At 40.7% G+C, this 23,579-nt stretch overlaps 1 protein-coding gene across 1 annotated transcript in view; it reads left to right on the forward strand.

Moving 5' to 3' along the window:
- prkcbb (protein kinase C, beta b) overlaps positions 1-19,356 on the forward strand; it is a 282,211-nt gene extending 262,855 nt beyond the window's left edge. Inside the window, exon 17 of the mRNA XM_061981613.1 lies at positions 18,633-19,356. Coding sequence (XP_061837597.1) covers positions 18,633-18,788 — 156 coding nt within the window. The 3' untranslated portion in view covers positions 18,789-19,356. The remainder of the gene's footprint in view (positions 1-18,632) is intronic.
- The last annotated feature ends 4,223 nt before the right edge of the window (positions 19,357-23,579 follow it).

Consider the following 23,579-nt stretch of genomic DNA (forward strand, 5'->3'; position numbering starts at 1 on the left):
TATTCCATAAGTCAAGTGACCGAACAATAAATTAAAATTAACTCAATAACTTTGCAAGTATAAAAACAATTTTCTAAAATTAAAAAAAATGTTTTGCAAGTAAGCAAAAAAAAATTATAAAAATGTTTTAAATGTTTTGCAAGTATTGAAACAATTTTCTTTATTTAAAAAAAAAAATGCAAGTATAAAAACTATTTCCTTCAATTAAAAACAATGTTTTGCGAGTATTAAAACAATTTTATTAAATTAAGAAAAATATTGTGCAAGTATTAAAACAATTTCTTCAATTAAAGAAAATATTTTCCAAGTATTACACATTTATTCTTCAATTAAAAAAAAGATTTTGCAAGTATAAAAACAATTTTCTTCATTAAAAAAATGTTTTGCAAGTATAAAAACAGATTTCTTCAATGAAGAAAAATATTTTGTATGTATTAAAACAATTTTCTTCAATAAAAAATATTTTGTAAGTATTAAAACAATTTTCTTCAATTAAAAAACATGTTTTGCAAGTATAAAAACAGATTTCTTCAATGAAGAAAAATATTTTGTAAGTATTAAAACAATTTTCTTCAATAAAAAATAGTTTGTAACTATTAAAACAATTTTCTTCAATAATAAAATATTTTGTAAGTATTAAAACAATTTTCTTCAATAGAAAATATTTTTTAAGTATTAAAACAGATTTGTTCAATGAAGAAAAATATTTTGTAAGTATTAAAACAATTTTCTTCAATAGAAAATATTTTGTAAGTATTAAAACAATTTTCTTCGGTAATAAAACATTTTGTAAGTATTAAAACAATGTTCTCCAATTAAATTTTTTTTTCCAAGTATTAAAACAATGTTCTTCAATTTAAAAAAAAAACATTTGCAAGTATTAAAACAGTTTTCTTCAATTAAAGAAAATATTTCCAAGTATTACAAATGTTTTCTTCAATTAAAAAAAATATTTTGCAAGTATAAAAACAATTTTCTTCAATAAAAAAATGTTTTGCAAGTATAAAAGCAGATTTCTTCAATTAAGAAAAATATTTTGCAAGTATTAAAATAATTTTCTTCAATTAAAAAAATGTGTTTGCAAGTATTAAAACAAGTTTCTTTGATAAAAAAAAAAAGTTTCGCAAGAATAAAAACTTTTTTTTTCCATTGTAAAAACGCACAATTTGTTATCAGCCCAGACCTAACACTATTTACCTCTTGGCAAATTAAAATTGTTATAAAGTGGTATTTTTTAGAACAGATATAAATTGTACTTTGTAGAAAATCATTTTTAAAACAATAAACAGATGAAATTTCCTGGGTTTTTCTGAGCAATGACAGTTTTTAAAATAAAAGTATTGAGGATGCAAAAGGGCATCACTCATAAAAGTGTTAAAAATATACATATTTTTTTCTTTCAGCACTTAAATCTTTAAATCGACTTCAGATCTGTCCGTCGATTATAAGTTTTTATTATAATTGTTTTTAAATTTGTTTGGTTTTTTTTACCAAAGAAAACCTTGCTTTTTTTATGCAAACATACAAAATATGCAATATTACCCCCACCCCCATAAAATATTTATGTATAACAACAATTTTCTTCAATTAAGAAAAATATTTGAAAGTATTAAAACCATTTTTTTTAAATTAAAACAATATTTTCCAAGTACTAAAAAAAATGTTCTTCAATTGAAAAAAACAATTTTTTGCAAGTATAAAAACAATTTTCTTCAATTCAAAAAATATTTTGCAATTATAGAAACAATTTTCTCCAATTAAAAAAAGATTTTGCAACTATTCAAAAAAAATGTTATTCAATTTAAAATTATATTTTAAAGTGGAATATTTGAATTGGAGCCTTGAAAAGATCAATAATTCATAACATTGATTTTGATTCATTATTATTTTTTGAGCCATGATCGTTTTTAAAATAAATCTACCACTACAAGTATTGGGGATCTAAAAAGGCATTACTCATAAAAGTGTTAAAAATATATATTTTTTTCTTTCGACACTTAAATCTTTAAATCAACTTCAGATATGTCCGTCAATTATACGTTTTTATAATAATTGTTTTTAAATGTGTTTGTTTTTTGCCAAAGAAAATGTTGCTTTTTTTATGCAAACATACAAAATATGCAATATTTTCCTTCCGGAACAACTTTCATAAATTAAAAAAAATATTTTGCAAGTATAAAAACGAATTTCTTTAATCAAGAAAAATATTTTGCAAGTATTAAAATCAATCAATCAATGTTTATTTATATAGCCATAAATCACAAGTGTCTCAAAGGGCTGCACAAGCCACAACGACATCTGCGCAGCCCACATAAGGGCAAGGAAAAACTCACAACCCCAATGGGACGTCGATGTGAATGACTATGAGAAACCTTGGAGAGGGCCGCATATGTGGGTGACCCCCCGCCCCCCTCAAGGGGAGACCGGATGCAATGGACGTCGAGTGGGTCTGACATAATATTGTGAAAGTCCAGTCCATAGTAGATCTAATATAATAGTGAGAGTCCAATCCATAGTGGGGCCAGCAGGAGACTATCTCGAGCGGAGACAGGTCAGCAGCGCAGAGATGTTCCCAACCGATGCACAGGCGAGCGGTCCACCCCGGGTCCCGACTCTGGACAGCCAGCGCTTCATCCATGGGCACCGACCGAACCTGTGTCCCCCCCCAGGGGCAGAGGAGAAAAGAAAAGAAACGGCAGATCAACTGGTCTAAAAAGGGGGGCTATTTAAAGGCTAGAGTATACAAATGAGTTTTAAGATGGGACTTAAATGCTTCTACTGAGGTAGCATCTCTGTTACCGGGAGGGCATTCCATAGTACTGGAGCCCCAATAGAAAACGCTTTATAGCCCGCAGACTTTTTTTGGGCTCTGGGAATCACTAATAAGCCGTAGTTCTTTGAACGCATATTTCTTGCCGGGACATATGGTACAATACAATCGGCAAGATAGGATGGAGCTAGACCGTGTAGTATTTTATACGTAAGTAGTAAAACCTTAAAGTCACATCACAGAAAACAATTTTCTTCAATTAAAAACATTTTTTACAAGTATTAAAAAAATGTTCTTCAATTAAAAAAAATATTTTGCAAGTATAAAAACAATTTTCTTCAATAAAAATGTGTTTTCCAACTATTAAAACAATTTTAATATCACTCAATATACATATTTTTTTCTTTCAACACTTAGATCTCTAGATCAACTTCAGATCTGTCCGTCGATTATAAGCTTGTATTATAATTGTTTTTAAATGTGTTTGTTTTTTACCAAAGAAAACGTTGCTTTTTTATGCAAACATACAAAATATGCAATATTTCACCCCCCAAAAAAATATTTCAAAGTGTAATATTTGATGTGAAGTAATTGGAGCCTTGAATAGATCAATAATTCATAATATTGATTTTGATTCATTATTCTTTTTTGAGCAATGACAGTTTAAAAAACTAAATAAAAATCCCACTCAAATTCTTGGGTATCCATAAGGCCTCCCACTCATAAAAGTTTTTTTTGTTTTTTTTTTACTTTCAACGCTCAAATCTCGAGATCAACTTCAGATCTATCTGGCACTTTTAATTTTTTGTTTTGTTATGTTTTTGTTTTTGACACAATAATTTCCCCCTGGAAAAATATTTCAAAGTGTAATATTTGATATAAGTAATTAGAGCCCTAAATAGATCAATAATTCATTACATTGATTTTGATTCATTATTATTTTTTGAGCAATGACCGTTTAAAAAAAAAAATCCCACTTATAAAAGTATTTTGTTTTTGTTTTTTACTTTCAACACTCAAATCTCGAGATCAACTTCAGATCTATCTGGTACTTTAAAGTTTTTTGGGGGTATTTTTTTTTTTTATGTTTTTGTTTTTGACACAATAATTTCCCCCTGAAAAAAATATTTCAAATTGTAATATTTGATGTGAAATAATAGGAGCCCTAAATAAATCAATAATTCAAAACATCGATTTTGATTCATTATTATTTTTTGAGCAATGACAGTTTAAAAAAAAAAAAGAATCCCACTCATACATTTTTTTATTTTTTTTTTACTTTCAACGTTCAAATCTCGAGATCAACTTCAGATCTATCTGGCACTTTAAAGTTTTTTTGGGGTGTTTTTTTTTTTATGTTTTTGTTTTTTGACACAATAATTTCCCCCTGAAAAAATATTTCAAAGTGTAATATTTGATGTGAAGTAATTGGAGCCCTAAATAGATCAATAATTCATAACATTGATTTTGATTCATTATTATTGTTTGAACAATGACGATTTGAAAAAAGAAAAAAAATCCCACTCAAATTATTGGGTATCCACAAGGGCCCCACTCATAAAAGTGGTAAAAATAAGTATTTTCTTAAATTTTATTTTTTACTTTCAATGTTCAAATCTCAAGATCAACCTCAGATCTATCTGGCATGTGTAAGTTATTATTTTTTTTTGTAATTTTCATGTTTTTGTTTTTATACAATTTCCCCCTGAAAAAATAGTTTCGATGTGTAATTTATGCGTTATTATATTTGTTCTTTTATTCCACTTTTTTATGATTTTTTACAGTATTTTTTACAGTGGAGCATTAGAAGAAATAGCTGCCACACTTTCGACACCCCTGATCTGAATAGAACTTAGAAAAAGGCAAAGTCCACAAGACGTATGAGTGTAATGTAACAGCAACACAGTGTCAACACAGCTAGTGAGTGTACCATGCGCTCACCCGGGCTGCCTATGACTCGCTATTAGTGCATGCAAAAGATGCGACTTTTCTCCAAGTGCTGTTGGAGCGTGTGCTGGGCTGCTTATCTCTTGGTCGGCATGCAGCACTCAAATGGAAATGATTTGGAGGAGAAACGCTGCGGAACAGGAAGTTCCCGGGCAGCACTAAGCTGTGTAAAGTTTGTGTTGGAGTGGATGCTGATAATTAATTCCCAATGTTGCGGCCCTACAAATGAAAGCCAGTGGCTGGGCCACAAAGCAGCCGCCGCTTATCAGCCCAAAACAGGTCAGCGTCGGATACCCGCCTTTCATGCTTTCATTCCGCCTCCCTCCCACACACACACACACACACACACACACTCGCGCGCGCGCGCAGCATCCTCAGCCGACACGCGCTCGTCTTGCGCTAATCCCGCGCTTCCTGAAAAGTGATGTGGCGAGAGAGGAGAGGAGGTGCCTGTTTAACGAGGACAGCCTTGTTGGTTTGTGGCGCCATGCTACTGCAGCTTTCCACACCCAGGGCCAGGCATGTTTATCCTCTTCCTCCCCCTCTTCCTCTCCTATCTCCATCTTTCTGCCTCGCGGCGCTAGCCGCAACTCAAGCGTGCTGAGACAGAACACATTAGGAGCTGGCCTACATCGCTGCCAGCTGCGTGTGCGCGAGCGCAAAGTCTTTGGGAAACAGTAAATTGATGAGCTGACACATTAAATACAATAGCCATGCAGGATATGTTCTATAAAAATCATAAGTTCCTTTAACGGCGATTGTTTTTTTTGTTTGTTTTTTACCCTCGGCCCGTTCCGTAGAGTGAGGAAATGTAATGTCGTTCAGTTGCTGTTGAGCCAAAAGCTGGAAAATAGCGAGCAGAAATGCACAATTACAGAAATGTCAGATCCAAAGCCACGAAAAGTCGTTCACCCGACAAGAGAAGAATATTTTATCTTCCGTCGCCGTGAGACGACATCATTGGAGCTCGCAGAGGGGAGGAGCTTCACTTCTGTGTTTACGTTACAGTTGAGTGCATTAGTTACATACACTAACTTAGTAAGCTATTTATATATATATACACATATATATTTGTATATATATATATATATATATATATATATATATATATATAAATATATATATATATATATATATATATACAGGTAAAAGCCAGTAAATTAGAATATTTTGAAAAACTTGATTTATTTCAGTAATTGCATTCAAAAGGTGTAACTTGTACATTATATTTATTCATTGCACACAGACTGATGCATTCAAATGTTTATTTCATTTAATTTTGATGATTTCAAGTGGCAACAAATGAAAATCCAAAATTCCGTGTGTCACAAAATTAGAATATTACTTAAGGCTAATACAAAAAAGGGATTTTTAGAAATGTTGGCCAACTGAAAAGTATGAAAATGAAAAATATGAGCATGTACAATACTCAATACTTGGTTGGAGCTCCTTTTGCCTCAATTACTGCGTTAATGCGGCGTGGCATGGAGTCGATGAGTTTCTGGCACTGCTCAGGTGTTATGAGAGCCCAGGTTGCTCTGATAGTGGCCTTCAACTCTTCTGCGTTTTTGGGTCTGGCATTTTGCATCTTCCTTTTCACAATACCCCACAGATTTTCTATGGGGCTAAGGTCAGGGGAGTTGGCGGGCCAATTTAGAACAGAAATACCATGGTCCGTAAACCAGGCACGGGTAGATTTTGCGCTGTGTGCAGGCGCCAAGTCCTGTTGGAACTTGAAATCTCCATCTCCATAGAGCAGGTCAGCAGCAGGAAGCATGAAGTGCTCTAAAACTTGCTGGTAGACGGCTGCGTTGACCCTGGATCTCAGGAAACAGAGTGGACCGACACCAGCAGATGACATGGCACCCCAAACCATCACTGATGGTGGAAACTTTACACTAGACTTCAGGCAACGTGGATCCTGTGCCTCTCCTGTCTTCCTCCAGACTCTGGGACCTCGATTTCCAAAGGAAATGCAAAATTTGCATGGTTGGGTGATGGTTTGGGGTGCCATGTCATCTGCTGGTGTCGGTCCACTACGGTACATGTGTATACATATATATGTATGGATATAAACATATACCGTATTTTCCGCACCATAAGGCGCCCTGGGTTAAAAGCCGCGCCTTCAATGAACGGCATATTTCAAAACTTTGTCCACCTATAAGCCGCCCGGTGTTGTAAGCCGCATCTAACTGCGCTAAAGGAATGTCAAAAAAACAGTCAGATAGGTCAGTCAAACTTTAATAATATATTAAAAACCAGCGTTCTAACAACTCTGTTCACTCCCAAAATGTACGCAAATGTGCAATCACAAACATACGTATATCAACATGGACAGAGCTGCGTGAAAAAAGCCACCCGGCCTCTTCGCGTAAACTTAAACTTACCTTAACCACTCGCTCATCTTTTCTTCATCCATCCCTTCGAGTTAGCTTTTATGATGACGCCGGCTGGAAAGGTCTCTTTTGGCAAGGTCTTCCTTTTGAATATCACCATGGGTGGAAGTTTCATTAGCATGGCAAGCTAGAACCACAGTGAAGGATGACTTCTCATTCCCTGTGGTGCGAATATTCACCGTACGTGCTCCCGTTCCACAGTGCGGTTCACAGGAATATCAGTTGCTGTGAAATACGGTAGTAATCCGTGTGCGGATGGAGAGATTGCGTCTTTTCATGAACCGGATCCTTGTCGCTTTGTAGGAGCCATTTTGTGGTCTTTACAGATGTAAACACACAAAGGAAATGAAACGTACGGTGATATCCGCGCCCTTTTTCTTCTTCTACGCGGGCGGGTGGTTGCTTACAGTAGAAGAAGAAGCGCTTCCTGTTCTATGGGGGCAGGTGCTTACCTTGGCGGTTGCTTGCGTAGAAGAAGAAGCGCTTCCTGTTCTACCGGGAAAAAATATGGCGGCTGTTTACCGAAGTTGCGAGACCGAAACTTTATGAAAATGAATCTTAATATTTATCACCGGGTTAAAAGCCGCACTGTCAGCTTTTGAGTAAATTTGTGGTTTTTAGGTGCGGCTAATAGTGCGGAAAATACGGTATATTGGGGCTGTCAAACGTTTAAAATATTTAATTGCGATAATCGCAATAATTCATAGTTAACTCAAACTTAATCGCAGATAGATATAATTTTTCATCATTAGGAAGTGTACCCCATTTTCCAGTAATTTGCTTTATGATTTTTGTTTTAAACACTATTCTTGTTAAGCAGCTCAACAAAAAAAGGACACAAAAACGCTTGCCAGATTTGTAGGCATACATCATTTGTATTCCTGCTGTAGGAGCACTTGCGTTCAGAGGAGGAGTTACACTTCAGTGTTTAGATACCAGTTTCACGCATTGATAACACAAAATGCGGATTGTTACGATCATGCTTTGATTGTCAAAGATCTTTGTTAATGTAATCTGTGATATTTCTACCTGAATTAATGCCTCTGATATTCTGCACCTGACATGTTGTACAAGTTAATGGCCTTCATATCTCTGCATGACAATGTTTTTAGCTCCTCTTGTTGTCAATAAAATGTCATATTCAGCCTGCTAAGCATTCTGTAATTGAGGACTCAACCGGAATATGTTATAAGTAGGAATGTCCGATAATGGCTTTTTGCCGATATCCGATATTCCGATATTGTCCAACTCTTTAATTACAGATACAGATATCAACCGATATATAAAGTCGTGGAATTAACACATTATTATGCCTAATTTGGACAACCAGGTATGGTGAAGATAAGGTACTTTTAAAAAATATATATAAAATAAAATAAGATAAATAAATTAAAAACATTTTCTTGAATAAAAAAGAAAGTAAAACAATATAAAAACAGTTACATTGAAACTAGTAATTAATGAAAATGAGTAAAATTAACTGTTAAAGGTTAGTACTATTAGTGGACCAGCAGCACGCACAATCATGTGTGCTTACGGACTGTATCCCTTGCAGACTGTATTGATATATATTGATATATAATGTAGGAACCAGAATATTAATAACAGAAAGAAACAACCTTTTTGTGTGAATGAGTGTAAATGGGGGAGGGAGGTTTTTTGGGTTGGTGCACTAATTGTAAGTGTATCTTGTGTTTTTTATGTTGATTTAATTAAAAAAACCAAAAAAAAACCGATACCGATAATTTCCGATATTACATTTTAACGCACTTATCGGCCGATAATATCGGCAGGCCGATATTATCGGACATCTCTAGTTATAAGCCAGCCAGAAAATCCCCCCAATATTAATCATTTTCTTTAGGTGAAAATATCACAGATTACATTGCAAAACATCTCTGACAAAGCATGATCGTAACGTTAGACTTTTTTTTTTTTTTTTTTATGTATTTAAACTGGGTGTATGGCGTGGCACTTTTATTTTGAAGCCGGAAAAGTGATTGGTTTGAGACTTGTTTTGATGTCGGATAAACTGTTTGTAATAAAAAGAAAGTCGGTTTTAATTTATGTTCAGCTTTTATGTCTTACTTACTAAAGCCGTTAGTGTAACAGTCCATGCACCTTAACCGTAGTCGAAACACGGAAGTGAAGCACCACCCACCTCTGAACGACGTGCTCAGCAGGCATTTGCTGCAGTGACATCGTCTCACGGCGAAAAATAGTCTTTTCTTGCCGGGAGAACCGCTTGCCATGGTTTTGGACCTGATATTTCTATAATGTACCTTTTCTTTGTCCATTTTCGCTCGCTATTTTTCCGCTTGTGGCTCATCCGTAACACGTGAACTCAGACAAGTTTCCCCTCCCTACGGAACGGCCGAGGGTCAAAAAGGACGTTTGTGCGTTCATCACCTGTTAAAAAGAATTTGTGTTGTTACTGGAAGTTAGAGGTAGCGCGTTAACTTTGACAGCATATATGTATGTACTGTATGTGTATGTATATAGTTGATACTAATAATTGCAATTTTTTCGCAGTAAAAAAAGATTATGCGTCATGGCCAATTATGCAAATTATATGATCATGTGACCCCGCCAAAAATGATTTGCCATCCAATTCTGCGGGAAACACGGAATGGCTGATGCTGACGTGAGTTGGCCCGTCTGAGGGGTTCTGGTTCTGCTGTGGTGGTTCCTTTCTACAGTGACACTGCGCCACCTACAGGCCTGGCATGCGTATTACAGCGTTGTGTTTGATGGAGGCTGGTTTTGACGAGGATCCAAAGTGCAAATGAAAAGGACGGAGGAAGTTAGTAGCTCCAACAGGCCGACACGGAGGTCCTCAGGCCGGAGTGAGGGTCTCCTCGGTCCATGACAGGAGCAGGTAGGAGATGTTCTTGTCGCTTCAAAGTGGTGTCTGCTCTGTTGTAACCGTGACAACAAGATGGAGAACATCTGTGAACAGAAGGTGGCTGAGGAAGATGACAATCAACACTCTGCTCTCTGGGATCTTCACACTTTATGGAGGTTCAATTGTGTTTTTATCACACAACCTTTTTTTTTTATGTCACTGAAGTTGTTGCTTTTGAATTTTGTCAACTGAACTTTTGTACATGAAATTCTGCTGACAATTTAATGGAATGAAAAACTGTGAGTGTAAAAATTCAGTTTGTTAGAAAAATGTGTCGCTTCAAAACCCAAGACTCCATCTTCCATCCATCCATTTTCTACCGCTTGTCCCACTCCTTTCTGGTAAATTAGGACTGAAGCAGTCTATCTTGTCTCAGAAGCAGCCACTGAGGTGCTTCAGTCTTCATTTAAGTCAGTCTTGGGTTTTAAAGCAAACATTTTCTGCACGGAATTGGTTTCCACCAATTTTTCTGCACCTTAATTTCCACACTGAATTTTTTTTGCTTAGATTTTTTTTTTACTGACTTTTTCTGCATTTCTTACATTTAATTTTTCATGTTATACACTGATTTTATTTTGCACTAAAATTTTCTGCACAACATTTTTTTTTTGCTGAATTTTTCTGCACCTATTTTTTTTTACTGAATTTTTCATGTTTTACACACAATTTTCTCTTTCAACTACAATTTAATGCAGTGAATTTGTATACGTTTAATTTTTTACACAAGATTTTTCTGCACTAATACACAATATTTTTTTACACTGATTTGCCCTTTGCACTAAAATTTTATGCACTGAATTTTTCTGCACCAATTTTTTTATACGGAATTTTCATGCACTGAATTATTCCTTGTGTGGACATCGGGGGGAGTACTTCTGGGTTGGCAGACCGGGGTGGTGGTTCCTCCCTTTAAGAAAGGGAACCGGTAGATGTTCCAACTACTAAGGATCAGTGTTCTCAGCCTTCCAGGTAAGGTTTATCAGGTGTACTGGAGAGGAGTTTACTGCGGCATAGTCGAACCTTGGAACGCAATGGGATCACCCGGGAGGAGCTGGACGAAGTAGCTGGACGAAGTAGCTGGACGAAGTAGCTGGGGAGGTCTGGGCTTCTCTGGCTCTGCTTAGGCTGCTGCCCCCGCAACCCGACGTCGGATAAGCAGAAGTAGATGGATGAATGGACTGAATTTTTTTTCCTTCAATGGGCTCACCATTCCTAGGAGGGGGCATAAAGGTCGTGTGCAGTATGAGATGGACGGCCTTTGGCGGTCTGATCCTCGGCTACAGAAGCTAGCTCTTGGGACGTGGACCGTCACCTCGCTGAGGGGGAAGGAGCCTGCGCGAGATGGAGAAGTTCCAGCTAGATCTAGTCGGACTCACTTCGGCATACAGCAAGGGCTCTGGGACCAGTCCTCTCGAGAGGGGATGGACTCTATTCCACTCTGGGGGTGTCAATACTTGTTGCACTACAGCTCAGAGCCTCTATGTTGGACTTTAACCCTGTGGACAGGAGGGTAGCTTCCCTCTGTCTTCGGGTGGTGGGACGAGTCCTTGTTTGTGCTTACGCACCAAACAGCAGCTCAAAGTACCCACCCTTTTTGGATTCTTGAGTGAGTACTGAGGAGTGCTCTAGGCGCAGTCAGGGCGTTGAGGTAGGGCCGGCCCTAACCAATCTGGCGCCCTAGGCAAGATTTTAGGTGGCGCCCCCCCACATCGGCAGTGAAGTGTATATACTCACAAGAACCCGAAGAGCTTTGTCTTTGACCTTTAATATATAAAGGGGTGGAAAAGTGATGATTACCTGCAGGGCAAACATTAGCTAACCAGAAGGCAATAACAATGTAAACAAAAAACACTTGCTTAAAATATCTAATACAAACATTTATATGCACGTACAACACTTAGAACTTTTAGCATATCAGTATGTGGAATTAAATTATGGAATGGATTAAGTAAAGAAGTTAAAAATTGTACTGATATGATCCAGTTTAAGAGGTTGTTCAAAATAATAGTGCTTACAGAGTACAAAGAAGAAGAATTATGAGAAATACTTTCAACCTTATTTAAAATAAGATATACTTCATCTCAGTATGTTAATAATGACTGAATTAATTAATTAATTACATATTACAAAACTGTTGTATACTAATTCATAGATGTTATTTTATTATATAAAAAGGTCAGTAAATGATTCTATATATTTGTAAACGCTTTGAAGTGGGAAAGGGGTAGGATTAAATAAGCTTTGCTTCTTCCTACTCCTTTTCGGGCATGATGTAAAATGAAATAATATGAAATTGTGTGATGTATTATGATGTAAGTGTGTTCATGTTCGAAATAAACTAAAGAAAGAAAGAAATGTCCCTGAGGAATGTAAGGTGGGAGTACTGTAATTACCTGACGTTACATTATTATTTTCCATAACAATTTAGCCCCCTCCACAATATTAACCCGACGTTAAAACAGAACTAGCTATTTATTGATTAGCAATTGCCGAATCATGTAACATTAGCTTAATGCTAAAAAGCCAGGTTACTATCACATTCTGTAACAGACAAATAATTTCATGTAGGCTAACGTTACCTACCTGCTACCTCTGTCTTTTCTCGTTTCTCCTCCTCTTCTTTTCTCTTTTTTCTTCCCTGGGCACCTGACAGTTTTGGCATCTTGTGTTGATTTTTTGATGTGGTGACGTCCAAAAAGAGTCATGATACGGGAAGGGAGGGGGCGCACCGTGCGAGGGGAGGAGGGGGGGGCGTAATGTTGTAACAAATAATATTTCTATTAAATAGGCTTTACTTTGCATTTTAATTAACGTGGGATTATTTTTTGTATTTAGAAATAATAGTACCAACTTTTTTTTCTTTTTCTTTTTTCTCCAACATTTGTGGCACTGGCGTGGCGCCCGCTGATGGACGGCGCCCTTAGCATTTGCCTATACGGCCTATGCCACGGGCCGGCCCTGCGTTGAGGGGATCCGGTTTGGTGGCTGTAGGATTAGATCTCTGCTTTATGCGGATGATGTGGTCCTGCTGGCTTCATCTGGCCAGGATCTTTATCTCTCACTGGATCGGTTCGCAGCTGAGTGTGAAGAGACTGGAATGAGAACCAGCACCTCCAAGTCCGAGTCCATGGATCTCGCCTAGAAAAGGGTACCAAGTACCAAGTACTCATGAGTGAGAGAACAGTAAATCCTGAGATCGACAGGCGGATCAGTACAGCCTCTCCAGTGATGCGGACTCTGCATTGATCCGTTGTGGTGAAGAAGGAGCTGAGCCGGAAGGCAAAGCTTTCAATTTACCGGTCGATCTACGTTCCTATCCTCACCTATGGTCATGAACGTTGGGTTATGACCAAAAGGAGAAGATCACGGGTACAAGGGGCCAAAATGAGTTTCCTCCATCGGGTGGCGGGGCTCTGCTTTAGAGATAGGGTGAGAAGCTCTGTCATTTGGGAGAAGCTCACAGTAAAGCCGCTGCTCCTCCATATCGAGAGGAGCCAGCTGAGGTGGTTCGGGCATCTGGTCAGGATGCCCCCCTGAGACCTCCCTGGGGAGGTGTTTAGGGCACGTCCGACTGGTAGGAGACTACGGGGAAGACCCAGGACACATTGGGGAGACTGTTTCCAAGCAATCCTAGGAACGCCTCAGGATCCTCCAAAAGAAGTGGCTTAGGAGAGGGAAGTCTGAGCTTCTCTGCTTAGGCTTTTGACCCCGCAACCCGCATACGTTTTTTTTTTTACACTGAATTTTTCAGCACAAACATTTTTTTACACAGAATTTGTTTTTATTTTAATTTTTATACTTTACACTTAGCTTTTACACAGTACAACACTGTATTTTAACAAACTGAATTTTTTTTAAACTTTAATTCAATTATTAAAATAATTTGATCTAAATAAATTAAAACAAAAACAGTTCACAAAATTCAAAAATTGAGTGCCATAAATTACGAGTCCAAACAAGCGTTGGTAAAAAAGAAGACACAAATTAACGTCATATTGTTTGCTTGTGCTGTCGCAAGACATCAAATATTCATGGTGGTGGATTTTCTTAGGTCACTCCTTCTAGTGTGCCTTGCCCGATGGCCGCCGTGCTGTCAATATTTATGTGCTCCTCATTGGCAACCTTCTTCTTCTGTCCACAACCTTCTTCTTCTGTCCACAACCCTCTTCTTCTGTCCACAACCCTCTTCTTCTGTCCACAACCCTCTTCTTCTGTCCACAACCCTCTTCTTCTATCCACAACATTCTTCTTCTGTCCACAACCCTCTTCTTCTATCCACAACCCTCTTCTTCTGTCCACAACCCTCTTCTTCTATCCACAACATTCTTCTTCTGTCCACAACCCTCTTCTTCTATCCACAACCCTCTTCTTCTGTCCACAACCCTCTTCTTCTATCCACAACATTCTTCTTCTGTCCACAACCCTCTTCTTCTATCCACAACCCTCTTCTTATATCCACAACCCTCTTCTTCTGTCCAATACCCTCTTCTTTTATCCACAACATTCTTCTTCTATCCACAACCCTCTTCTTCTGTCCACAACCCTCTTCTTCTGTCCACAACCCTCTTCTTCTATCCACAACATTCTTCTTCTGTCCACAACCCTCTTCTTCTATCCACAACCCTCTTCTTATATCCACAACCCTCTTCTTCTGTCCACAATCCTCTTCTTTTATCCACAACATTCTTCTTCTATCCACAACCCTCTTCTTCTGTCCACAACCCTCTTCTTCTATCCACAACATTCTTCTTCTGTCCACAACCCTCTTCTTCTATCCACAACCCTCTTCTTCTGTACACAACCCTCTTCTTCTATCCACAACATTCTTCTTCAGTCCACAACCCTCTTCTTCTGTCCACAACCCTCTTCTTCTGTCCACAACCCTCTTCTTCTATCCACAACATTCTTCTTCTGTCCACGCAGCAGCAATCAGTGCGGTCATATCTGATGACTTATTATCTTATTGCATCTTTTCTTCTCCATTCCCACTCATCCATTTATCATGTTTTCATCCACGCTCTCTCCCATTATCGTGTCCTCCATCCTCATCCTCCATCTTCCATCCTCCATCCTCCATCTTCCATCCACCATCGTTCATCCACCATCTTCCATCGACCATTCTCCATCTTCCATCCTCCATCTTCCATCCTCCATCCTCCATCTTCCATCCACCATCGTTCATCCACCATCTTCCATCGACCATTCTCCATCTTCCATCCTCCATCTTCCATCCTCCGTCGTCCATTTTCCATCTACCATGTTCCATCCACCATTCTCCATGCTCCATTGTCCATTGTCCATCCTCCATACTCCATCCCCCATTTTCTATCCTCCATCGTCCATTTTCCATCCTCCATTGTCCATCTTCCAATCTTCCATCCACCATCCCCATCTTCTATCCTCCATCCTCATCCTCATCCTCATCCTCATCTTCAATCATCCGTCCCCTATCCCCATCTTCCATCTTCCATCTTCCATCGCCCATCGTCCATCTCCCATCCTCCATCATCATCCTCCATCTTCCACCATCCTCATCTTCCAATTTCATTCTCCATCTCTCATCCTCCATCCTCCATTCCCTATCCTATATCCTCCATCATCATCCTCCATCTTCCATCCTCCATCTTCCATCTTCCATCCACTATCCACCATCCTCCATCTTCCATCCTCCATTGTCCATCTTCTATTCTCCATCTCTCATCCTCCATCCTCCATCCTCCATTCCCTATCCTATATCCTCCATCATCATCCTCCATCTTCCATCCTCCATCTTCCATCTTCCATCCACTATCCACCATCCTCCATCTTCCATCCTCCATTGTCCATCTTCTATTCTCCATCTCTCATCCTCCATCCTCCATCCTCCATTCCCTATCCTATATCCTCCATCATCATCCTCCATCTTCCATTCTCCATCTTCCATCCACTATCCACCATCCTCCATCTTCCATCCTCCATTGTCCATCTTCCATCCTCCATCCTCCATCTTCCATCCGCCATCCCCATCTTCTATCCCCCATCCTCCAACCTCTATCCTCTATCCTCATCCTCATCTTCAATCATCCGCCCACTATCCCCCATCCTCCATCTTCCATCCTCCATCTTCCACCATCTTCATCTTCCAATTTCATTCTCCATCTCTCATCCTCCATCCTCCATTCCCTATTCTCCCTCGTCCAACCTCATCTTCCATCCACCATCCTCCAACCCCAATCGTCCATCTTCCATCTTCATCCTCCTCCACCATCTTCCATTTTCCATCTTTCATCCTCCATCCTCCATCGTCTATCTTCCATCATCATCCTCCTCCATCCTCATCTTCCATCCTCCATCGTCCATCTACCATCCTCCATTGTCCATCTTCCATCCACCATCATCCATCCACCATCCTCCATCTTCCATCCACCATTCTCCATCCACCATCTTCCATCCTCCATCGTCCATCCACCATCCTCCACCCTCCATCGTCCATTCCCCATCCTCCATCTTCCATCCACCATTCTCATCTTCCATCCTCCATCTTCCATCCACCATCCCCACCTTCTATCCTCCACCCCCATCCTCTATCCTCATCCTCATCTTCAATCATCCGTCCTCTATCCACCATATTCCATCCTCCATCTCCCATCCTCCATCCTCATCCTCATCTTCCAATTTCATTCTCCATCCCTCATCCTCCATTCCCTATCCTCTGTCGTCCATCCTCCATCTTCCATCCACCATTCTCCATCGTCCATCCTCCATCATCCATCTTCCACCCTCCATTGTCCATCTTCCATCCACCATCCTCATCTTCCATCGTCCATCCTCCATCTCCCATCCTCCATCATCATCCTCCATCTTCCACCATCCTCATCTTCCAATTTCATTCTCTATCTCTCATCCTGCATCCTCCATCCTCCATTCCCTATCCTCCATCGTCCATCCCCCATCCTCGTCTTCCATCCTCATCTTCCATCCACCATCCTCCAACCCCAATCGTCCATCTTCCATCCTCATCCTCCTCCACCATCTTCCATTTTCCATCTTTCATACTCCATCCACCATCGTCTATCTTCCATCTTCCATCATCCTCCATCCTCCATCTTCCATCGTCCATCGTCCATCTTCCATCTTATTCCTCCTCCTTTATCTTCCATTCTCCATCTTTCATACTTCATCCAACATTTTTCATCTTCCATCCTTCATCTTCCATTTTTATTCCCCCATCATCCATTCTCCATCCTCCATCTTCCATCCTTCATCTCCCATCCTCCATCCTCATCCTCATCTTCTAATTTCTTTCTCCATCCCTCATCCTCCATCCTCCATTCCCTATCCTCCGTCGTCCATCCTCCATCTTCCATCCACCATTTTTCATCGTCCATCCTACATCATCAAACTTCCATCCTCCATTGTCCATCTTCCATCCACCATCCTCATCTCCCATCCACCATCGCCATCTTCTATCCCCCATCCTCCATCATCTATCTTCGTCCTCATCTTCAATCATCCGTCCCCGATCCCCCATCCTCCATCTCCCATCCTCCATCATCATCCTCCATCTTCCACCATCCTAATCTTCCAATTTAATTCTCTATCTCTGATCCTCCATCCTCCATTCCCTATCCTCCATCGTCCATCCCCCATCCTCATCTTCCATCCTCATCCCCCTCCACCATCTTCCATTTTCCATCTTTCATACTCCATCCACCATTGTCTATCTTCCATCTTCCGTCATCCTCCATCTTCCATCCTCCATCGTCCATCTTCCATCTTATTCCTCCTCCTTTATCTTCCATTCTCCATCTTTCATACTTCATCCAACATTTTTCATCTTCCATCCTTCATCTTCCATTTTTATTCCCCCATCATCCATCCTCCATCCTCCATCTTCCATCCTTCATCTCCCATCCTCCATCCTCATCCTCATCTTCCAATTTCATTCTCCATCCCTCATCCTCCATCCTCCATTCCCTATCCTCCGTCGTCCATCCTCCATCTTCCATCCACCATTTTTCATCGTCCATCCTCCATCATCAAACTTCCATCCTCCATTGTCCATCTTCCATCCACCATCCTCATCTTCCATCCACCATCACCATCTTCTATCCCCCATCCTCCATCATCTATCTTCGTCCTCATCTTCAATCATCCGTCCCCGATCCCCCATCCTCCATCGTCCATCCTCCATCTCCCATCCTCCATCATCATCCTCCATCTTCCACCATCCTAATCTTCCAATTTCATTCTCTATCTCTGATCCTCCATCCTCCATTCCCTATCCTCCATCGTCCATCCCCCATCCTCATCTTCCATCCTCATCCCCCTCCACCATCTTCCATTTTCCATCTTTCATACTCCATCCACCATTGTCTATCTTCCATCTTCCATCATCCTCCATCTTCCATCCTCCATCGTCCATCTTCCATCTTATTCCTCCTCCTTTATCTTCCATTCTCCATCTTTCATACTTCATCCAACATTTTTCATCTTCCATCCTTCATCTTCCATTTTCTATCCCCCATCATACATTCTCCATCCTCCATCTTCCATCCTTCATCTCCCATCCACCATACTCCATCCTCCTTCCTCCATCTTCTGTCCTCCATCTTCCACCCCACTCGTACAGAAGAGCCGGCGGGACACGTGCAACTTCGACAAAGAGTTCACCAAGATGGCGGTGGACCTGACGCCGACGGACAAACTGGTCATCATGAACCTGGACCAGGACGACTTCCTGGGCTTCTCCTACACCAACGCTGAGTACATGGCTCCTGCCAACTGAGGACGCAGGTGAAGAGGTGACGCTTCATGTAGAAAATGAAAATGGTATCATGAAGATGCACAATACACGATACCAAAGACTTTCCAAGTATTGTGTCCAGTGACTGAATGTACTTTAACAGGAAATAACTTTCATGTCCGCACTATATTGTAATGAGATGATATTCTTTATGGCACTGCTCAGCTGTCAATCATTTTGTTGTTTCAACTAGCAACCTTTTCTTATTTTACTCTTTTTAATTTCCTCATTTTTAACTCCATGCACCTCAAATGATCACATGGTACTTTACTGATACTTATTATTATTATTGTTATTATTAGGGGTGTACTGATCTGATATCGATATTGATCCAAGTATGGGACGATATTGACTTGACTTGCATGTAAAATGTGTGATGTCATGTGCGATACAAGCAGTCTTGCAGAGTGTGTACTTGTGTGTGATATCATGTGCGATGCAAGCAGTCCTCCAGAGTGTGTACTTGTCTGTGATATCATGTGCGATACACGCAGTCCTGCAGCGTGTTTACTTGTATGTGATATCATGTGCGATACAAGCAGTCCTGCAGCGTGTTACTTGTGTGTGATATGATGTGCGATACAAGCAGTCTGGTAGAGTGCTTACTTGTGTGTGATATCATGTGCGATGCAAGCAGTCCTGCAGCATGTTTTCTGTTGTGTGATATCATCTGCGATACAAGCAGTCCTGCAGCGTGTTTACTTGTGTGTGATATCATGTGCAATACAAGCAGTCCTGCAGCTTGTTTACTTGTGTGTGATATCATGTGCGATACAAGCAGTCCTGCAGCTTGTTTACTTGTCTGTGATATCATGTGCGATACAAGCAGTCCTGCAGCTTGTTTACTTGTGTGTGATGTCATGTGCAATACAAGCAGTCCTGCAGCTTGTTTACTTGTGTGTGATATCATGTGCGATACAAGCAGTCCTGCAGTTTGTTTACTTGTGTGTGATACCATGTGCGATACAAGCAGTCCTGCAGGTTGTTTATTTGTGTGTGCGATACAAGCAGTATTGCAACGTGTTTACTTGTGTGTGATATCATGTGCGATACAAGCAGTCCTGCAGCGTGTTACTTGTGTGTGATATGATGTGCGATACAAGCAGTCTGGTAGAGTGCTTACTTGTGTGTGATATCATGTGCGATGCAAGCAGTCCTGCAGCATGTTTTCTGTTGTGTGATATCATCTGCGATACAAGCAGTCCTGCAGCGTGTTTACTTGTGTGTGATATCATGTGCGATACAAGCAGTCCTGCAGTTTGTTTACTTGTGTGTGATGTCATGTGCGATACAAGCAGTCCTGCAGCGTGTTTACTTGTGTGTGATATCATGTGCGATACAAGCAGTCCTGCAACATGTTTGCTTATGTGTGATATCATATGCGATACAAGCAGTCTTGCATAGTGTTTACTTGAGCAAAGTTGGACAGCCAGTTAACATCTAAATGTCCTCTAATAAGCACACAATTTCTTCTATTTTACTATAGTAATTTACAAAATGTAAATATGGCAGCTACACAACACCTAAGCACACAGGCTAGACATAGGTAATAATCATTGAACAAACAAGTTCAAACAAGTATGAAATAATTATTACTTACACATACAAAAACTCCAAGACAGAAGTCTGTTAGACAGAATCCAGTAACAAACGTGTCCGCATCATACAACTTACTGCGTCATGAAAAACAATTACCACTCCACTTCAACTTAAAGACAGCATAAATCCATTTCAGACGTTAATTATAACTTCATGAAGTATTGTGGGGACTAGGTGTAGTCAAAAAACAAATTACCACTCCACTTTAATTTAAAGACAGCATAACTCTGTCATATGTAGGGATGGCTACCTGATCTGGTAGGAATCCTGCCGGGCACCGGATTTGCGTAAAATCCAACAGTGCCTTGTTACGGCACCTGGGCTGCGTGTGACATCATGCCTGGTTGCCAAACTCTTCTGCACTTGGCGATCACTCCAGCAGCACTGAGAGCAGACTAAGCCAAACTACCTCTAGGTAATGCTGACTTGTTCAATGCCAACAAAGAAATTGAGTCAAACAACGCTCCAATAATGTATAGTCCACGTTTCCAAATATGTGCTACCTTGATGCTAATATACATTGGCTTTGCTATTGACATGCTACTGAATAGCATTAGCAATTTTACATGGCGATTTTAAAACCTCCAAATTTGTTGATGGGAAATATCAAACAGCTGCTGCGTAATAAGGATAATACTTACAGTATTGACATTTTTAGAGCGCAATAAAAAAATGAAAAAAAACACTTCTAATTCCAACTTAGTGTCTAATTTTGCAAATGAGACCAAGGCAAGTGATGATAAAACAAGATACAACAACAAATGTGATTTTATTAGTAAACACAAGTGATATGCATTAACACATACAAAAGTACCAAAAATCGGTACCGTTGAGTATTGGTATCAACTCCAAGGTATTGGTACCGTATCGGTTCAGATGTGAACGGTACTCCTCCCCAGCCATAAGGTTTAGTTAGTGTTCTCCATACCCATTTCACTTGATCAAACCTCTTCCAGCATTTCAGAATAAAAGCATGTATGATTGCTGCTGATATCATAGGGAATCAATATCTCTCTTGATAACCTAAAAACTAACGGTTCGACCACAACATTTTGGGACAAGTTGGAGGAGGGGGGCTGGTTATGAATCATATTTCCTTAATAACTTGACTGTCATAGTTAGACCAAAACTCTTTGCAACACAAACTGTTGCATAAACATTACATAAAAACCATAAAACTCAAATAACATAAAAACTATAAGAGACAAAAAAATGTTGCCTCGCTCATTCATGGCGGCGTTAAAAGTGCTGACTCGTCATGGAGGAACTAACGCCTGATGAGCTAACTTCTTCAGGAACCTTTTCCTCCCACTCGTTTCATTATTTCCACGCGTAGTCCCCACTTGGGCCGTGGCCCCGCCGGAGAGCGTCAAATGGCGCCGTGTCAAAAGGTGGTGGCGGACACCAACTGGCGATGACATCACATTAAGTATATGCGCATATTGAACGCATTAACTATATGTGCATATTGAACACATTAAGTATATGCGCATATTTAGCGCATTAAATATCTGCACATATTGAGCATATTAAATGTCTGCAAATATTGAACACATTAAATATCTGCACATATTGAACGCATGGTCAGGATGCCACCCGAACGCCTCCCTAGGGAGGTGTTTAGGGCACGTCCAACCGGTAGGAGGCCACGGGGAAGACCCAGGACACGTTGGGAAGACTATACATCCCGGCTGGCCTGGGAACGCCTCGGGATCCCCCAGGAGGAGCTGGGCGAAGTGGCTGGGGAGAGGGAAGTCTGGGCTTCCCTGCTTAGGCTGCTGCCCCCGCAACCCGACCTCGGATAAGCGGAAGAAGATGGATGGATGGATGGATAACTACAGTATATGTGCATATTGAACACATTAAGTATATGCGCATATTGAACACATTAAGTAAATGCACTTATTGAACCCATTAGGTATTTGCGCATATTGAACACATTAAATATCTGCACATATTGAACACATTCAGTATATGTGCATATTGAACACATTAAATATCTGCACATATTGAACACATTCAGTATATGCCGGACAGACCTGGCAGGCCCAAACGCATTGTGAGGGTCTGCTGGGAACGTCTGGCAGAGTCTCCTGTCAGAGAGAGTTTCAATTCCCACCTCCGGAAGAACTTTGAACATGTCACGAGGGAGGTGCTGGACATTGAGTCCGAGTGGACCATGTTCCGCGCCTCTATTGTCGAAGCAGCTGATTGGAGCTGTGGCCGCAAGGTAGTTGGTGCCTGTCGTGGCGGTAATCCTAGAACCCGTTGGTGGACACCGGCGGTGAGGGATGCCGTCAAGCTGAAGAAGGAGTCCTATCGGGTTCTTTTGGCTCATAGGACTCCTGAGGCAGCGGACAGGTACCGACAGGCCAAGCGGTGTGCGGCTTCAGCGGTCGCGGAGGCAAAAACTCGGACATGGGAGGAGTTCGGGGAAGCCATGGAAAACGACTTCCGGACGGCTTCGAAGCGATTCTGGACCACCATCCGCCGCCTCAGGAAGGGGAAGCAGTGCACTGTCAACACCGTGTATGGTGCGGATGGTGTTCTGCTGACCTCGACTGCGGATGTTGTGGATCGGTGGAGAGAATACTTCGAAGACCTCCTCAATCCCACCAACACGTCTTCCTATGAGGAAGCAGTGCCTGGGGAATCTGTGGTGGGCTCTTCTATTTCTGGGGCTGAGGTTGCCGTGGTAGTTAAAAAACTCCTCGGTGGCAGGGCCCTGGGGGTGGATGAGATCCGCCCGGAGTTCCTTAAGGCTCTGGATGCTGTGGGGCTGTCTTGGTTGACAAGACTCTGCAGCATCGCGTGGACATCGGGGCCGGTACCTCTGGATTGGCAGACCGGGGTGGTGGTTCCTCTCTTTAAGAAGGGGAACCGGAGGGTGTGTTCCAACTATCGTGGGATCACACTCCTCAGCCTTCCTGGTAAGGTCTATTCAGGTGTACTGGAGAGGAGGCTACGCCGGATAGTCGAACCTCGGATTCAGGAGGAACAGTGTGGTTTTCGTCCTGGTCGTGGAACTGTGGACCAGCTCTATACTCTCGGCAGGGTCCTTGAGGGTGCATGGGAGTTTGCCCAACCAGTCTACATGTGCTTTGTGGACTTGGAGAAGGCATTCGACTGTGTCCTTTGGGAAGTCCTGTGGGGAGTGCTCAGAGAGTATGGGGT

The sequence above is a fragment of the Nerophis lumbriciformis genome, linkage group LG24, assembly GCF_033978685.3.
Source record: "Nerophis lumbriciformis linkage group LG24, RoL_Nlum_v2.1, whole genome shotgun sequence".
NCBI classification, from domain to species: domain Eukaryota; kingdom Metazoa; phylum Chordata; class Actinopteri; order Syngnathiformes; family Syngnathidae; genus Nerophis; species Nerophis lumbriciformis.